The sequence below is a fragment of the Idiotropiscis lumnitzeri genome, chromosome 15, assembly GCF_059441095.1.
Source record: "Idiotropiscis lumnitzeri isolate Australia: NSW breed Sydney's pygmy pipehorse chromosome 15, RoL_Ilum_1.0, whole genome shotgun sequence".
NCBI lineage: Eukaryota > Metazoa > Chordata > Actinopteri > Syngnathiformes > Syngnathidae > Idiotropiscis > Idiotropiscis lumnitzeri.
The window spans coordinates 104,890-121,944 of NC_142405.1; the positions used below are offsets into that span (position 1 = coordinate 104,890).

Here is a 17,055-nt window from a genome sequence, read left to right on the forward strand (position 1 = left end):
AGCTGTACATCTTTAGCACATCATCTCATAACAAAACACCCTGCTCAAGTTAACACTGGGCCTTGCAAAGCAACACGGCTGGAGTGTTGGCGCTTGTGAGCAGCTTGAAGAAATGTTTTGAAGAAAAATGCCTGTAAAGATGTCTCAGTTTCGATCGGATTCAAGAATCAAAGAAAACTATTATAAAAGTCTTTGAATTAAATATACTTCCTATTTCGTGATTTTTGCATTAATTCCGAGATATTATTCAAGTCAATATCTGTCACAAGCTTCACAAAAAATAGTAGTTGAAAAATGTGATTTATAGCAATTAATTACGGAATTCTTTTGTGATTAATTAGTTAAAAATGTAATCACTTGACAGCACTAACACACACACATATATATATATATATATATATATATGTGTGTGTGCGTGCGTGAGGGCGCGTGGGTGCGTGTGTAAAGTGGGTGTAGTTGTGCCACGCTTGAACGTGTGTTGAGACCCGCCCCGCCGCTGCTGATTGGCTGGACGCGCACCCAAGGGGGGAAAGTTTGAATAAAATACATGAGCATGGCACGAGTGTCGAGTGGAACGTCTGCGAGAATTCCACGGCTGATCCAAGTAGGCTGCAAAGTAAAGAAAAATAGGCGAAAAAGGGAGGAAGGAAGAAAGGAAGTCGCTGAAGGGAATAAAGATGACAAGAGTCTGGCTCGCCTCGTCGTTGCTGCCGCTCGTGTTGCTCGTGATGCAATCCGGTGCCGGACTTTGCGCGCGTAAGTTCCGCGGCGGCCGCAACCCGCAACCGCGACGCGCGCAGCCTCCGCCGCCGCCGCCGCCGAGCGGTGACGTCACTGAGAGCTTCCCACTGGATTTCACCGCCGTGGAGGAGAACATGGACAACTTCATGACGCAAGTGAAGAATCTGGCGCAGTCGCTGTACCCATGCTCTGCGCAGAAGCTCGACCACGACATGAAGCTCCACTTTGTGCACAATGCCTCGGTTACGTGCAACGACGGAAGCCCGGCGGGGTACGTAAATGCAATGTTGGCGCAAACATGACCTGCAATTACCCAATCAAATTTTATTGGGTCACGAAGTTCAAATGAATATTTATTGCACGTCATTTCTGATCAATTAAGCAATATATGCCTTCTTTATTGGCAAGTTCATGAACCTGTAGAACAGGGTTCCGAAAACTGTGGCACGGGCCCAAAATTGATCTCGTTCCTCTTGAATGGGTTCTATTGTCTAAGTCAAATGTATTTCTTTTTTTTTTTTAAACGATGTCTGTTGCTATTTCTTGTGTAATCTCGTTGACAGTACGTTGCTTGTCATTGGCTTACGGAACTTAAATAAACCTCAAAACAAAGGCGCTGTTTGGCCGAAGAGGCGATCTATGTACCTGGAATCCATTGCTCATCCCACAGGCACCCTAAAGTTCCAGTATGTCTGTCACTGAAGTTTGAATTTTTACTTGGCGAACTGAATGTCAGCATATGCAGTATTGAATTTTGAGCGAGGTGAACTTTTTTGGAGGAATTAAAAAACGCATTTTACAGTCTTAAATTCATTTTCAAGTTTATTGGATACAGCACCTGACAAAAAATAATAAAGACCGAAAAATTCTGGATAGAATTAAACAAAAAATATACAATTTATATAATTCAAATTCAGTTTTTCAATTCAAGAATTCTGTTTTCAATTCAAATATTCAAGTTAAGCTATTTCAATTAAATCAACAATATTCAGATTCCGTTTCTAGCGGCACAAATATCAGCCCATAGTTATAAAGCTGTTGCGAAATGCGCAATATAAATAAAGTTCTATTGAATAAGGTTCAATTTGTGTCGGTTGACTTTTTTTTAGGGTTTTAAGAGCCATAATAAATTCATGAAAAATTCTGACACACATTTCTAAGCTGAATGCTATTTAGGCTTAACATTTTATTTATTTTTAGAATGGCATGACAGGACAGACCCAATGCGGTTGCTACCCACCATAATGAGAAACAAGGACAAATTATTCACTTTTGTCAATTTAGAAATATACAGAAAATCGTAGCTTACTGTGCACATTATCATGTCATCTTTTTGTTGTTTGGAGTTCCGTATTTTTGGGATGGGACACAATAATTATTTTTTTCATGGGTACTTGCATAGTTTATTATCAGAGATTGGTATTCCGTCCCAAAGACGGAACGATCTGTCCGTCCGTCCGTCCGTATAGACGGCCACTTTGGGGACAGAGGACGAGATGTTTTTTTTAAAAAGAACAAACTCAGCAAGCTGGAAGACGCTTTTCATCCGTCCCTGTATTGTGCCGAACCGGGTCAAATACTTGCGTATGACACTTTTACTGACGACTGACCTAAAACACGCCCAGCCTGTCTCGTGAGTGTAACCCACAAATACACGACTTCCGAGCGAATGTGACAAATCACGATTCGCCGCTTGTCTTGTGCGTCTGCACCGTGTTCGTATGTGGGAGGGAGCGACTTCACTTTGCTTCAAGCGGACAAAAGGCGGGGCACTCGACCTCCGTCCCCCCACCCCCACCCAAAAAAAAAAAGTTTCCACATCGCCAGTCATGCTGGTGACCGATGGTGGTTGCTCATTGCTGTCTTGGTTGACACTTGACCAGTTGCAAACAATTCAAAACCGGAACGTCTGCCGTTAAGTCTTGCTCCCACGGCGTCCTGCACTGACTTTTTTAAAATGTTTTTTTCGACTGGTGAAAAGTATGGAGAGAAGTGCTTTAAAAGGACGGCGACGGAGGACGATTATTTTATGAATAAGGACAGAAGGACCCACTGGTCGCAGACGGAGGACGGACTGGCAAAAAAGGTGCCCATCTCTGTTTCTTCCGGTTACCATTTGCTGCACTACGCTAGCGATGTGCACACGTGACTGAAAAGACGGTGATGCTATTCAAGGCTTAAACAATAATAATTCTGCAAAAGCACAAAGCTCTTCAGAGATACTGCAGAAGTACAGACCCTGGCAGATTGCCTTTTTCTAATTCTGGTTCACGTGATCATATTCAACAGCTCACATTTGCAGACAAATGAAATCATTGCGCAGGTGTGGAAATGATGAGCCTGCGCTTGTTTGGTCGAATAAAGAGCTTGGAAGTGGACATGACTGACTGTGGCATAAAGTCGACGTATGACTCAGCATCTGAGCAAACCGATTTCTATGCTCTCACAGAACTGGTTTGGCTGTCACCCGAGAACTTGCCTGCGTCATCGACTCACCCGTGATTATTCGCTTCAGAAAGTCCGCTTTGCCCTGGAATTTGTTGCAAGTGGCTACATCGCTCTCAAAATCGAGTGAGCGATCGTGCGATGGACACAATCAAAAATGCCAATCCATTTGGTGACATCACAGCCAAAGAATGATGAGCGCAAAGGAACATTCCAGTTCTTGTCCTGCTCTTTAACATGGAGGCAGCTTAGGGACGATTGAGCAAAGTCACATCGCCGATCGTCGCCTTTTTTGCCTTTGCTGCAGCCTGCTCTCAACTTTTCCCTTCCAGAAGATAAAAATTAAGAAAGCAACTGGATGCTAACATACAAAATAAAAGCGTGACTTAGTGACCACAGAAATGGGAAGGGTAGTGCGGCGCCACAATCATATCAAAACTGCAACGTGTCTGTTTAAAATATATTGTCAAGCTGGTCAAAACTTCAAATGACGCATCACGTAAGTCGAGATTGTGACGCGACAGTGTCTTCTTGGATGCTCCTCAGGTACTACTTGAAAGAATCCAGGGGAAGCAGACGCTGGCTGATATTCCTCGAGGGTAAGTAGAAAGCACGTAAATGCATCCATCCACTTTTGATGCCGCTCATCGACGTCTTTTGAAGAAACATACGTCGCTGTCTTGTGTGCAGGCGGCTGGTACTGCTTCAACAAAGAGAACTGCGACAGCCGATACGAAACCATGAGGAGGTTGATGAGCTCGTCCAAGTGGCCTCAAACAAAAACAGGTCGGCCTCACCTCACCTTTTATTTCCATCTACATTTATATATACGCCCAGGTTATCGAAAAGATTCCTAATGAATCAGGATTCACAAATTTGAGGTGTGTGTTAAGCCGGCCCCTGATTGACTGCTGACGCGATTGGCCCGGGACGCAACGCTGACTCGATTGAATCGATTCACATATTCCAGTTGGCAGAGTTCCCGAAAACACGGCAAACTCGATCAGTGCACCAAATTCGATGATTTGATTATTTCGGTTCACTGAATCGTGCTTAAGTGAAACGAATTACTTTAGCGAGTGACTCACTTTAACCAGCACAAAATCCACCAAACGAACAACAAAGCAATACGGTTCTATCGCAAATAAAATTGTCTGTCAGATGGCATGAAAACAAATGTCAAAGACAAAGATACAATTGGTGATCTCAAGCGCTTTTACAAAAGAGAACCCATAGCTCCGTGCACCAAAAAAATTATCTGACTATGAATTCTCCAAGAGCCGTTCCAAGTTTGCATGAAACACAATTAGCAAAACATTTCCATTCAGGCCTTTTTCACATTTGTGAATTGGGGGAGAAAGTTCAATGATGCAATTTCTCAATCTATAACTTTGGCCAAAGTTTTGGGAATGCTTGGACATTTTTTTTTTTTTTTTGAATGACCAACTTCCAGGTCAGTTCGAATGCAAACGCTGGCCTTGATCTGTTCTCGCCTGTGAGCAAAAGTGGACCCGGCGCTCGCTGCTCCAAAGGCCGTGAACGCTTCAGCCTTTCATGGCGATGTAATAACTATAATTCCCGTGGTAATGATGATGATGACGATGACGAAGAGGATGTATCGGGAATGACGAATGATACGCGCTGATGTGTCTGCGCAGGCACCGGCATCCTGTCTCCACTGCCAGAAGAAAATCCTCACTGGTGGAACGCCAACATGGTGTAAGTTGACTCACGTTTGCTTTTGAAAATGTCTTTCAAATGAGCTGGAATCATGTTTGGACAGGTACATCCCATACTGCTCGAGCGATGCATGGAGTGGCGCCAGCGCCAAAACGGAGCACAGTAAGTCGTTGCTGGATGCTCAAAATCAGAACATTGAAAAAGCAAATTGCGCATCTTCTTTCTTTGTGACGAGCAGGTGGCTACGCTTTTATGGGCTCACTGATAATTCAAGAGGTCGTTAAAGCTTTGCTTCAAAAGAGTTTGGACAACGCCAAGGTTCTGCTGCTCGCTGGGAGCAGGTATGTTGACACGGCAACACACGTGAACATTGCAAGCGGCGACGTCAACGCGAATATGTCCAACGTGCGCGTAGTGCCGGCGGGACGGGGGTGCTGCTCAACGTAGACCGCATTTCGGAGCTGCTGGAGGGTCTTGGACACGCCGGGATCCAAGTGCGAGGCCTGGCAGACTCGGGCTGGTTCCTCGACAACAAACAGTACGACTTCACAGACTGCTTGGATGCGCTCAGCTGCGCCCCCACCGAGACCATCAAGAGGGGCATCAAGTAGGCACCGCCAACCGTCGACATTTTTGTGCCACTTTGTGCACTTCTGTGTGCGTTTGACTCTTTAGCGGAGAGCACTGTTGATGTGATGTAACGTTTCCTTATTTCGAATTCCTTCCCGTGGTGCAATTTTGCGATATTAAATGAGATAAAAGTAGTTAACAACTAAACTAAAGAAGTTTCCACACCAACCGTCGCAGATGTAGAAGCCAACGAAGCTGGCGCGTCTGCACATGCGTGACAAGTAGTACCTCTCCATGCCTGACAGCTCATTAGTTTGCCACTGAGTTGGGGCCGTAAAGTCCATCCATCCATTTTCCAAGCCGCTTCTCCTCATAAAGTTGTCCGTCACGCTGGAGCCGATCCCAGCTGGCTTGACCAGATTGTTTTGGTTGTGCCACAGTACCACCTGCTGGACAATGTGGTGCAGTGCCACGCTTGGCTGTCGTGACTCGGTCACAGATTTATTCATGCGTTTGACCTTCTCACCAGGTACTGGGGAGGAGTGGTCCCGGAGAAATGCAAACAAGCCCATGAAGGAGAAGAGTGGAATTGTTTTTTTGGCTACAGGGTTTTTCCGTCCATAAAAAGTGTGTTTTGGCACCAGACAACCAACATTCACTTATCCACACAATCATACGGTTTGGTTTAAATCTGCCCCATGATGCAATTTTTTTTAGGCCCAGTCTTTGTGGTCCAGTGGCTGTTCGACGAGGCCCAATTGACAGTAGACAACATTCAGTTGACAGGACAGCCGGTGCAGGAAGGCCAGTGGCGTTACATCCAAAATCTGGGCATTGAGCTCAGGAACACCCTCAAAGATGTACCGTAAGTTAACATCAGGAGCTTTTGTGGGGGGGGGGGGGGGGGGGGGATTGTGACATGATGGGATTTCACATTTTGCCTAATTGAAAATGCTTTCCCTTTTAGAGCTATGTTCGCCCCAGCATGCCTCTCACATGAAGTGATCACAAGAAAGTGAGTTGCAGGCACCACTGGTTGTCGACTTTGCTGGACTTGCTTGTGAGTTAACAGCGCCCTCTTGTGTCATCTTGCAGCTACTGGACGGACGTGCAGGTCAAAGGTACTTCCTTGCCCCGGGCACTGCACTGCTGGGACCGCAGTCTCCATGACAACAGGAACAACAAAGCCCCGCCCAAAGGCTGCCCTGTGCATTTGATAGACAGCTGCCCGTGGCCGCATTGCAACCCCACCTGCCCCACCATCCGAGACCAGTTCACGGGCCAGGAAATGAACGTCATCCAGTTCCTCATGCACATGGGCTTTGACGTGCAAAAGATGGCCCAGCAACAGGGCATGGACGCCGGCAAGCTCCTGGGCATGCTTAGCAGTGGCAGCTAAAGGAACACGCACAAACAAACAAACAGAAACATACTTAACAGTATCTTCAAGCTCAAGCCCAAGTTGGCTTCTGGCTGCTTACCTGATACCTCCGACCACCACTGTCTCTACCTTAGTCTTCCCCCTTCTAACATCCTGTTTCCTGTTGTACCTCAAGAAAAACAAAAAGGAAAATCAGATGACCGTATTTTTGCATATGGTGGCGGGCAATGTTAATTTACCGAAATGCAGATGGGGAAGATGTCGATTATGCATTTGTTTGTGCAAATGCATTTTTTGGAATGATATTAAACCATTATGGCCGTAGATGGAGTTTAAACCAAAATTGCTGTGGAGAAATGCAGCAAAGGTAGGAAGTAACAAGTCAAGTAGCTCCTCACGTTGTGGCTTGACCAAGTGCAACTGAAGTCGCAACTCACAATGGATGCTAAAAATCGACCTGAGTTTTGCTGTACTTCAGTGTGCTGTTTTGGTTCGTATCGGCGTTAGTTGAGTGTAAAGTATCGAAGAATTGATCGTCTCGTATTTGTCTGAAGAGGACGATGTCACGAGGCATCAATTCCAGAGATGGCCACTCGATGAGGATATATAATCTATCCCGAACGACTCACTACTGCTCACAAGTGGCCACGTGTTGTAAAGACAAGCAAACACTGATGGTTGATTGCTTGGAAATCCGCCTTCTTCCCCGTATACTGAATTGAACGACAACCACTGCCGCTTAGCACACCTGGACGTGTTTTAGGGTCATCACATTGAGCTTCACACGCACGCACACACCCCCCCACACACACACACACACACACACAAGCGGACGGACGACTCGCGGCCCAATGAACAAACATTAGTCATTAGTCTGCTCACAAGTTGTACTCGTCCTCAGATCAACTAAAGGGAGACAAATCGAGTGTATTGTTTATGTTTAGCGTATTTGTACAAGTTCTTTCAAGTGTTCATGCTGTCAACTCCATGCTTAGATTTCATCCTTTCAAATTGAATGGCAATGTTGTATGGACTGCTATGTTTTGAAGGACAGACTTGCTCACACCATCCACAGAAGGAACTAATTATGATTTTATTCTGTAACATTTTTCACAGGAGAAACTCAAACTACAGTGGTTATTTACATATTTATTTTCTTATGTCAAATCATATTTATAAGTGCTATTGCTATTTTTTGCAAAGAAGTGATTCTTGGTAATATTTTAAATACATGCCAATTTTTCTGTTGACTGCATGTCTTTGCATTAGAGCCGAAAGAAAAGACACAATACATACGTACAAAGAACAAACATATTCTTCTCCTATTTTTTTTGATAATCCTCCTCACAAGCTCCAAATTTTGTTCCTGAGATGCTAAAGTGCCAGCTATTTGAAGGCATGAACGAGCTAGTTTACGATCTTGATTTCATACATTCCCTCCTAGAAAGCTAACCGTAACCCTCAACTAGATTGCTAGAAATTGGGGTGCTTTTTTTAAACAAAAGAAAAAAAGCTATCAGGCACACGGGCTAAAATGATTGGCTCTCCATGTTGTATGTTAGTGCTGTTGTGCTGGATGTTAGCAGTTAGCATGCTAGCAAACAGCGGGCAAATTAAAGATCACGTGTGAAGTCAACTTCATCAACCATCTTTTGAATAATATTCACAGCTAAAACTATTTTAAGCATACTTTTGTTGTTTTGCTTTAAACACAACCCACCCCGATTTATAATTGGTCCCTTAGCAACGCGCCGAGCAACCAAAATGCACATGTTCAGAGACATTGAAAGAAGGCCACATTGTTGATGGGCCCGTTTACTACTCTTTGCCATTGTGTTGGCGTTTTTCGGCAAAATGTGTGGCGAGGTATTGTTCACATTCAGGCCAACAAAAGGTAAGAAATGGACACGCTTTCGTTCCGTGTCAACGAGTGTTGTTTTTTTTTGTTCAAGCACAAACGATGATGTTTGCTTCTGATATTGCAAAAAGGTCCATTTGGAAAAGTTGTTTGAAAACGTTGTTGACGAATGAACATCTCACGTCCGCTTGCAAAAGTGCTAATCACGAGTCAATCTTTCTGGGACTTGCATTTTAGGCGTTATTTATGCCACCTTTTTACGATGAAAATATGACAAGAAATAAAGCTAATGCGCCGGCCACCACGGCGTATGCTCTCTGCGCTCACAGAATAAATGGCGCAACATTGTGCGGAATTTACAGCCTGGAACTTCAACGAGAACGTCGGCCTCGACAGTTTACCACTTTTTCCCATCGCCACGGCTCTCGTCTCGTCTCGATGTCACGTCCGGTCGTTCGGGCACAACATTTTCAGCATCCCGTTCGTCTTTTAGTCCACATAAATCATGCCAACAACTTCCTGTTCCACCAACTCTTCAAACACGTGCCGATAAAACTTCAAATTTTTTTCCCGTTTCGGGTTGTTCTTAAAATGACGTTACACTGCCGGGGAAAATTATTGTTATTTTTTTTTTGGGGGGGGGGGGGGTGTGGGGTAAAGTTGAATGAGTTGACTTTGATTTCATTTAACATTTTGTGAAATGACTTTAATTTTACAATCCAAAGTGTATCCTCAGAACGGGAGTCGCGAGCTGGTAAATATTACCTATTAACTTTTAACTGCATGTTTGGAGCATCATAAGTGTTGCGCGACCATTTTGAGGTTTAGCAAAACAAATTTCTTTGAATGTTTGTATGCAGGATAATACTTCAACGTTCTCATCCTCATGTATTATTCCGCATATTATTTACGAAAATCCAGTCGTTTTTTTTTTTTTTTTCACAAGAATCGCCAATTTACAATGTATATTCAACATCACAAGTATGGTAAGTATTTTCGGTAACTACCAATTCATGTTCACCTTCCAAGCTCAAGTCTTCCACTGCTTCTGTCTAATTTTGCCGTTGGCTCGTGTCTAATTGCCGTCCCACCCTTGCGTCCTGTCATTACACGCTGTCTAAATGCCCGTTTCTGATGGCAGGAGCTCCGACTCAGCCTCCCAAGAAAGACGACTCCCCTCCTGCCCGCCACATGCCGCCCCGCCTCCCTCCCACACGCTTGTGGAATATCGAGCCTCTATTTATAGCCCGTCATGCTGGGCATGGCGAAAAGTTTCATTTAAAACAGCCTAACCGGAGCACAAGGTCAGACGAAACGGGACAAGCGAGGATGAGCACAGTTTTTCGATGAAGAAGCCAAGAAACTTGACTGACAGGACCACAAACATCTGCACCTGTCGGTCAATGACGCCGATTCGCACGAGGAAGGCTTAGGGAACACGACACGGGTGAACTTTTTAAGGGAGCAAGCCAAGAAGATTTGGAAGGACCCATCGCAATTATCTTCCTTTTCATTCTCATAAAAGGACTGGCGTCTCGTCTTTGCGGCCTGAAGACAAGTGCGGCAAAGACACAGAGCGACTGAGTGGAACGGATTTTCATCTGACTTGAAAGAAACAAATCGACCGTAAAGGCTTCTTAAGCGAGAAGCTGTAATGCCAGCTCTGGCGGAAACCAAGTACAGATCCTTGTAATTAAGGACGACCTCTAAAAAGCAACCAAGAAAGGGGCGGAGTCTTTGTCCCTCGGAGTTTGGAGAGCACTCATACACGATGGATGCTCACGGTGGACACTACCTCAACAAGGAAGCCGTGTTGTCACCTTTAGGCGCAGCCCGAATATGCCAGCTGCTCTTCGGCTCCGCCATTATCGCCCTTGTGTCGCACAGCGCAGGATACAGTGCCACCTATGGGTACTTCTGCATGTTTGTTTGGTGCTTTTGTTTTGCTGTCACGCTGCTGGTTTTCAGCCTGGACATTACGCGACTCTACGTGTGCATGCCCATCTCGTGGGACAACTTAACGGTGGCTTTCGCCATGCTGGCGACACTCATGTACATCACTGCCTCCGTGGTGTACCCCGTCTACTTTCTGGAAAGTGACTGCCCGGACGAGGGCTGCGAGGAGCAAGCCTACCGCATCGCCGTCACCGTCATCTCCAGTGTCTGCGTCTTCCCTTATGCCACAGAAGTGTTCATAACTCGTGCCAAACCGGGCGCCGTGGTGGGATACATGGCAACGGTCTCCGGCCTTCTCAAGGTGGTCCAGGGATTTGTGGCCTGCATAATTTTCGGAGCTCTGGACAATTCCAGTGAGTACGAGAACTACATCGCCACTGAGTACTGCGTGGTGGTGTACAGCTTGTGCTTCTCCATCACCGTTCTTGTGGTCATCTTGACAATATCTGGCAGGACGTCGTCCCTGCGCTTCCCCTTTGATCGCTTCGTGGTCATCTACACCTTCATGGCTGTGATCCTCTACCTCAGCACCGCGCTGGTGTGGCCCATCTTCAGCTTCGACAAGAAGTACAGCTCGACCACTCGCCCGGAGATCTGTCCACGCGGTAAATGCCCTTGGGACAGCAAGCTGGTGGTCGCCGTGTTCACCAACGTCAACCTCATTCTTTACTTTGTTGACCTGATCTACTCACAGAGAATTCGCTTCATCACCAATGCTGCCGTCTGAATGTCCATGGCAGATTATTGCTCGGATCAGGACATGAACTTTAAGAACGTCAGCCAAAACTGCAAGGGGCTTCCAAGACTGTCAAGTGCCGACTGACGCCAGATTGCGGGATATGGCTAAATCATGCTGCACACATACCAACAATCAGCCCCAATTGTCGATTTGGCAAGTCTCTGAAAGATGATCCAGTGACTTGAGGTGTTTCCTGATGGTGGCTACTTGTAGAACGTGTCCAATAAGTCACAGCTATCCGAGCTTCTTTTACGAATCCGCATTCATGTTCTTTGTATTTTCTGCCTATCACAGGTCAGTCGTGGAATTACAAAAGACATTATGTCTTGGTCATTTCAAGTACACCACCGATTGTAAGAGCAAGAATTACACGCGCAATTTTTTTTTTGGGGTGTGCGGTGTCTTTTGCACTGTAAAAATCGGTTAAAAATGGGTGTATACATGTAGCCCGCTTCCTTGGTAACGATTAGTATAATGCCATTCTGTTGACACTAATTCTAAACAAAAAGATGTACGCGCTATGTTTGGGATGGTTAAAGGGGAAGTCAACCCCCAAATTTTCTTTCCAGGCCCACTAGTCCTAACATGGCATTGTGATTAATCGACCCGTTCTCAGCCACCTTAGGGGGCGGCCATTTTGTCACATGCGGTTGACACATTTGCTCTGAGCTCAAATAATGACCAATCATGGCTCTGCTTCAGAAAACAGGTGAGCCATGATTGGCTGTGATTGATCGTTACGTGAGCTTGAGCAACAGTGATGTCATGTTCAGTCGACAGAAATGACAAAATGGCCGCCCCCTGAGATGGCTGAGAATGGGTCGATTTTAGTGCTTAACTCATATTCCACATTAATCGCAATGCCATGTTTAGACTAGTGAAGGCACATAGAACATTTTATTGTAAATATTTTTGGGGGTTTGACTTTGCCCTTTAATAATGTACAGCATATGGATACGAATATATTCAATTGACAATTTGCACTAACGTTTGGCTCCCTGGCCCTTTTTGCTGTCGGATGTTCGCACCATTTTTCTGTTATCCACTGAATGTCTGATTTGTTGCGTGCCTTTCTGAATGCAGTAGATTATCTACAATATTAATTGTGCTATTTATATAACCATTTCCTTCTGTGTTGGACATTTATGAATACCAATAAATTACCAAAGAGTTGTTTTCCACGCGTTTAAACTAGCGGGAATGAAGTTTAAATTAGGAGGTCGAGAGCATTGACAAAGAATCTAAATTTGTTGGAATTCTGAATTATGAAACGCAAGTAATCTGTTGCAGGCTCTGTCTTAAAAACATTTCTTTATTGTACTCTGATACCAAACTGAAAAATAGCTAACCACATTTAATTGTAGTAGTACCAAAGTAAATACAATTAAATTGAAAAAGTAAAACTACTAACCCTTTAAAGAAGAATGATAAAACATGGAAGGATGTTTGTAGAGCATAATGTTCTAGAAGTATTGCTGCTCGTGGTTGTGTAGTGTATAGTAAGTTTATTACATATACTATTGAAAATAATATGTAGGTATAATTGCTATTTGTTCATATTGCAATAGTCATCCAGTCTGTCCTGTTGCAATAAATTATACTTAGGGTTGTAAAGTTATCCACACAGCAGCGACAAGCCACTTGACAAGCAGGCCCCCATTATTGCATTTGAGGAAAACTTTTTAAAAATGTTTGTCTTTGAGTAAATTAGAAAAACCTAATGACTTGCTTACTAGCTGCGGCCGTATGCTTTGAAAGTGTATGTCAGTAATGTGACCAAAACAAAAGCAAATTGATTTTTCATCTTACAAACTATTCCTGGATTTCAACCACATCTAATTGAGAATCGACTTACCTGTAGAAATGTAAATGATTGCTGCCGTCAAGCAATTTGCCAATTTGTGCAACAGGTTCTACTCGACTGACATTTCACACTTTCAAACTACAACAGTGCGAAAGAGGACTAAAATAATCATCACGCTGTTTTTCAATAGTGGCCATCTTTTAATACTTTACGGCCATTGCCATATATAGCCTACAACAATAAAAACACGCAATACGACGTCAGGTAGCAAAATTGAGCTTAGTCCATTCTAATTAAAGCCTATTCCAAAACGCCTCTTATTTTTATTATATTTAGAAATATTTCTATTTCAAAACGTTCTTATTTGCCAAGGAGGGCAGTTCCCGTAATGCAATTGCATTTATACATTTTGCCAGCAGATGTCAGCATGGAGCCAGCTGGTTGCCAACTTGCTTGCTGGTCGTCTTTTTTTTTTTTACTCTTTCTTCCTCGCAGCACAAACTGATGCAACTAAAAAATGATGCAACTAAAAAAATGCAACTGGTTCCGCCTTTAAAATAGCCCGCCTTTATTTGTCATTTTGGACGACGTGATTGGTCACTTATGTCACATGTTGCCAAAACGTGCACGGTCATTGGCTCCCGCATCCGTCCGTCAAATGTTCCGCCCTCAGGTGAAATTGACTACAAGGCGGTGTTGAAAGGAACATTGCTTGGAGTCCTTCGTCTTTATGTTCGTAAGTTCCTCTTTTTTTATTCAAATGTATTTCATTGACATTGTGTAAGACGCTTAAATTCGAAATGTCGTCAAGATTTTTTTAGAAACTTCCCTCTTCATTTTTAAATCGTTGTTATTCGCAACAAAAAGTATTCTAATATATTCTTATAGTTGACTTTTTAGCTAATGATAAGATATATCGTACATATCGGATACTTAGATAGGAATTACGTTTAAGGCCTACTTGGAATGTAAATATATATGGCACATTTTTAGATATTTTCTTAAGCACATTGTGATGTGTATATGTATATAAAATCATAAATAATATATGATTTGTAGATGTTAAGGACAAAAAATATTTTCAATTATATTATATTTGATTTACATTAGCTCTTGGACTTTACAAACTTGTAATTCAGATCATTTTATTTCCGAGAGGCATTAAAATATTAGACATTTTGCCCCCCAAAAAAGCGATATTGCGTTCATCTTGATCACTTTGCTTCGCCTATGCTAAAGTTGACCAGCGAGCCATTACCAGGTGATCAGCTTTTAACTTTCACCACTGCCAACAGAGGTTCACAGCTGCTATCATTGGTCCGAAATCTTCCCATCTCAAGTGCACATGCTAATTTGAAATGGTGTCCACTGTCCTGTGAGCAGGTAGGATGAGTGTCGGCTTCATAGGAGCGGGCCAGGTGGCTCACGCGCTGGTGCGAGGCTTCACGGCAGCAGGTATGTTTGTCTTCCAATGCCACTTATTCATCCATCTTGTGAACTGATGTGAAAACATGTTCAGGAGTAATCGCCGCCCACAGAATCACAGCCAGCTCCCCGGAAACACATCTGCCCACGGTCCAGGGTCTCCGGGTGGGACACACATTTAGAAATATGTCTTTTGTTTTTTTAATGTAGCTTTTGCTCAGTGACAATATATGTGCAGAAATTAGGGGTGCATTTCACAACTAGCAACAAAGAGACCGTGAACAAAAGTGACGTTCTCTTCCTGGCGGTGAAGCCTCACATTATTCCCTTTGTGCTGGACGAGATTGGACCGAACATTGAAGATCGACACCTGATCGTGTCCTGTGCTGCCGGCGTCACCATCAGCTCCATCGAGAAGGCGAGTCAGTGCGCGGCTTTAATTTTCATTTCCTATCGCTGGAGACTTTCTCAGCTGACAGTTGCTTGCCATCCAATCGCAGAATACATTGTAAGCAGTGTGTGCCTTTGCAGAAACTACTGCAGTACCGCGCTGCTCCTAAAGTGATGCGTTGCATGACCAACACGCCGGTGGTTGTGCGTGAAGGGGCGACTGTTTATGCCACGGGTACTCATGCAGAGGTGGAGGACGGGAAGCTGCTGGAGCAGCTGATGGCCAGCGTGGGTTACTGCACTGAGGTGGAGGAGGACCTCATTGATGCCGTTACTGGCCTGAGTGGAAGCGGACCAGCTTACGTGAGTCACTTCATTCGCGCTGCGGCCGTTTTTTTTCATTGCACGTTTGGGAATGGGCAGACCGATGTATTGGCACAATTTGAATGCTTTTTGCTCTGTTTATGTGAATAGACAGCACCTGAATGAAGTAGTTGCCCTAGTTTTAACCTACGAGCGATGGTGGTCTTGCAGGCTTTCACAGCTGTAGAGGCCCTCGCAGACGGCGGCGTGAAGATGGGCCTGCCCAGGAGACTCGCTGTACGCCTCGGAGCTCATGCCCTGCTGGTACGGACACCGGACCTTGTGTACTATTGGGCACTTGACCCTTTTTTGCTGGGGAATCCCACGCTCTGCAGCCTCGACCCTCCAACTTTACTCATAAACATTGTCGGCTCCACCTCCGGCCTGTGCTAATCAAACCCTTTTTTTTTCAATTAGTCACCCCCCCCCCCCCCCCGCTCCAAACATGGACGTTCAGCCAAGCCGGACCGTTCTGCAGCTCAGAATTGAACAAATAAACACCTCTACTCTTTTCTGTACACGATTGTGAAATCCAGCTGAGACGAGTCCGTCTGCAGCAATAGCCGATTGATGACTCCATGTGATTTGTTTTCATGGCTTTGGAAGGGCGCAGCTCGGATGTTACTCGACTCGGAGCAGCACCCCGGGCAGCTGAAGGACAACGTGTGCTCACCGGGGGGCGCCACCATCCACGCCCTCCATGTCATGGAGAGCGGCGGCTTCCGCAGCCTCCTCATCAATGCCGTCGAGGCCTCTTGTGTTCGGACCAGGTAGCCGCAACAAAAGGATAGCATAACTTAATAAACCGAGACTGAGACACTATCAATTTTTCTGGGACAGGTCTTGTCCATTTTTTTGCGATGTTTGGCAAGAAGGAGCTTTGAGTAAATGTAAATCGCTATGATAGCGTCTCACACTAGCCGCCAACTTCAATAGTCCTCATTGTGATTGAGCTGAAATGGTTCTGCTATTGATGGGTTAATTGTGCTCCTTTCATGTTTATCTGCTCATTCCCATTCGCTTTCTGCTCTTTGACAAGGAACGGTGTGTAAAGATGGAGACCGCTAAGTGTTTTCTTACTTTTCAAGCTAGCCTCATGTATGTTATGTTTCACATGCACAAGCAGATTTTCGGATTCTTATACTAGTATGACAATATTCATGCTAAAATTTTACATCAAGACTTTCCTGCACTAATTTCTTTAAATGATCATCAGGTGTCAGCTATTAATAGCCATCTTTATTTTGTCACATGTGGAGTCTGCAGCCTATCCTAGCTGACTTTGGCCGACTGGCACGGTACACCTCGGACTGATCGCCAGCCAATCAAAGAGCGCGTACACAGACAACCATTCATATTCATGTTGATAGAAAATTGAGAGTTCAATGAACCTCACATGTTTTTGAAATGTTGGAGGAAGCTAAAATGCGACACTTGAGCACAAAAGTTGGGCAACACTATCATGGGTTGAATATAAGCATTTCTCCTTTTAGAGCGGCGCGTAAATAAAGTCACGTGACCAAACTTCATGACGTACGGCGGCGTCGAAACAAGAAAACTCAACACAATACTATATAATACAATATAATGTTACTAACGAGGAGCGGCATTTTTCGTTTTCTGACTTTTAAAATGTCAAACGTTTTTGATAAGAAGTTACTGACGGTTTCCATCTTGAAGTTAAAGTCACTCGAGGCAGTTTG

General features: G+C 44.4%; 3 protein-coding genes across 4 annotated transcripts; all 3 read left to right on the top strand.

The window, feature by feature from the left end:
- Positions 1-597: 597 nt before the first annotated feature.
- notum1a (notum, palmitoleoyl-protein carboxylesterase a) lies at positions 598-7,421 on the top strand. The gene is made up of 11 exons (XM_088316997.1): positions 598-1,012; positions 3,733-3,785; positions 3,877-3,972; positions 4,845-4,905; positions 4,970-5,028; positions 5,105-5,207; positions 5,282-5,473; positions 5,966-6,063; positions 6,154-6,301; positions 6,404-6,451; positions 6,532-7,421. The coding sequence occupies exons 1-11, from the start codon at positions 678-680 to the stop codon at positions 6,833-6,835; spliced, it is 1,497 nt and encodes a 498-aa protein (XP_088173123.1). The 5' UTR covers positions 598-677; the 3' UTR covers positions 6,836-7,421.
- Positions 7,422-9,980: 2,559 nt separating this feature from the next.
- myadml2 (myeloid associated differentiation marker like 2) lies at positions 9,981-11,890 on the top strand. The gene has a single exon (XM_088317498.1). It carries the CDS (start codon positions 10,447-10,449, stop codon positions 11,356-11,358), a length of 912 nt encoding a protein of 303 aa, XP_088173624.1. The 5' UTR covers positions 9,981-10,446; the 3' UTR covers positions 11,359-11,890.
- A 1,939-nt stretch (positions 11,891-13,829) lies between these two features.
- On the top strand, positions 13,830-16,132 carry LOC148321983 (pyrroline-5-carboxylate reductase 1, mitochondrial-like). 2 transcript variants are annotated; one of them, XM_088316955.1, is made up of 7 exons: positions 13,830-13,910; positions 14,558-14,629; positions 14,694-14,764; positions 14,838-15,017; positions 15,131-15,352; positions 15,524-15,616; positions 15,959-16,132. In XM_088316955.1, exons 2-7 carry the CDS (start codon positions 14,563-14,565, stop codon positions 16,124-16,126), a joined length of 801 nt encoding a protein of 266 aa, XP_088173081.1. In that variant the 5' UTR covers positions 13,830-13,910; positions 14,558-14,562; the 3' UTR covers positions 16,127-16,132. The 2 variants fall into 2 exon arrangements, with proteins under 2 accessions (XP_088173081.1, XP_088173082.1); XM_088316956.1 differs by having other exon boundaries at positions 13,870-13,906.
- Positions 16,133-17,055: the final 923 nt, after the last annotated feature.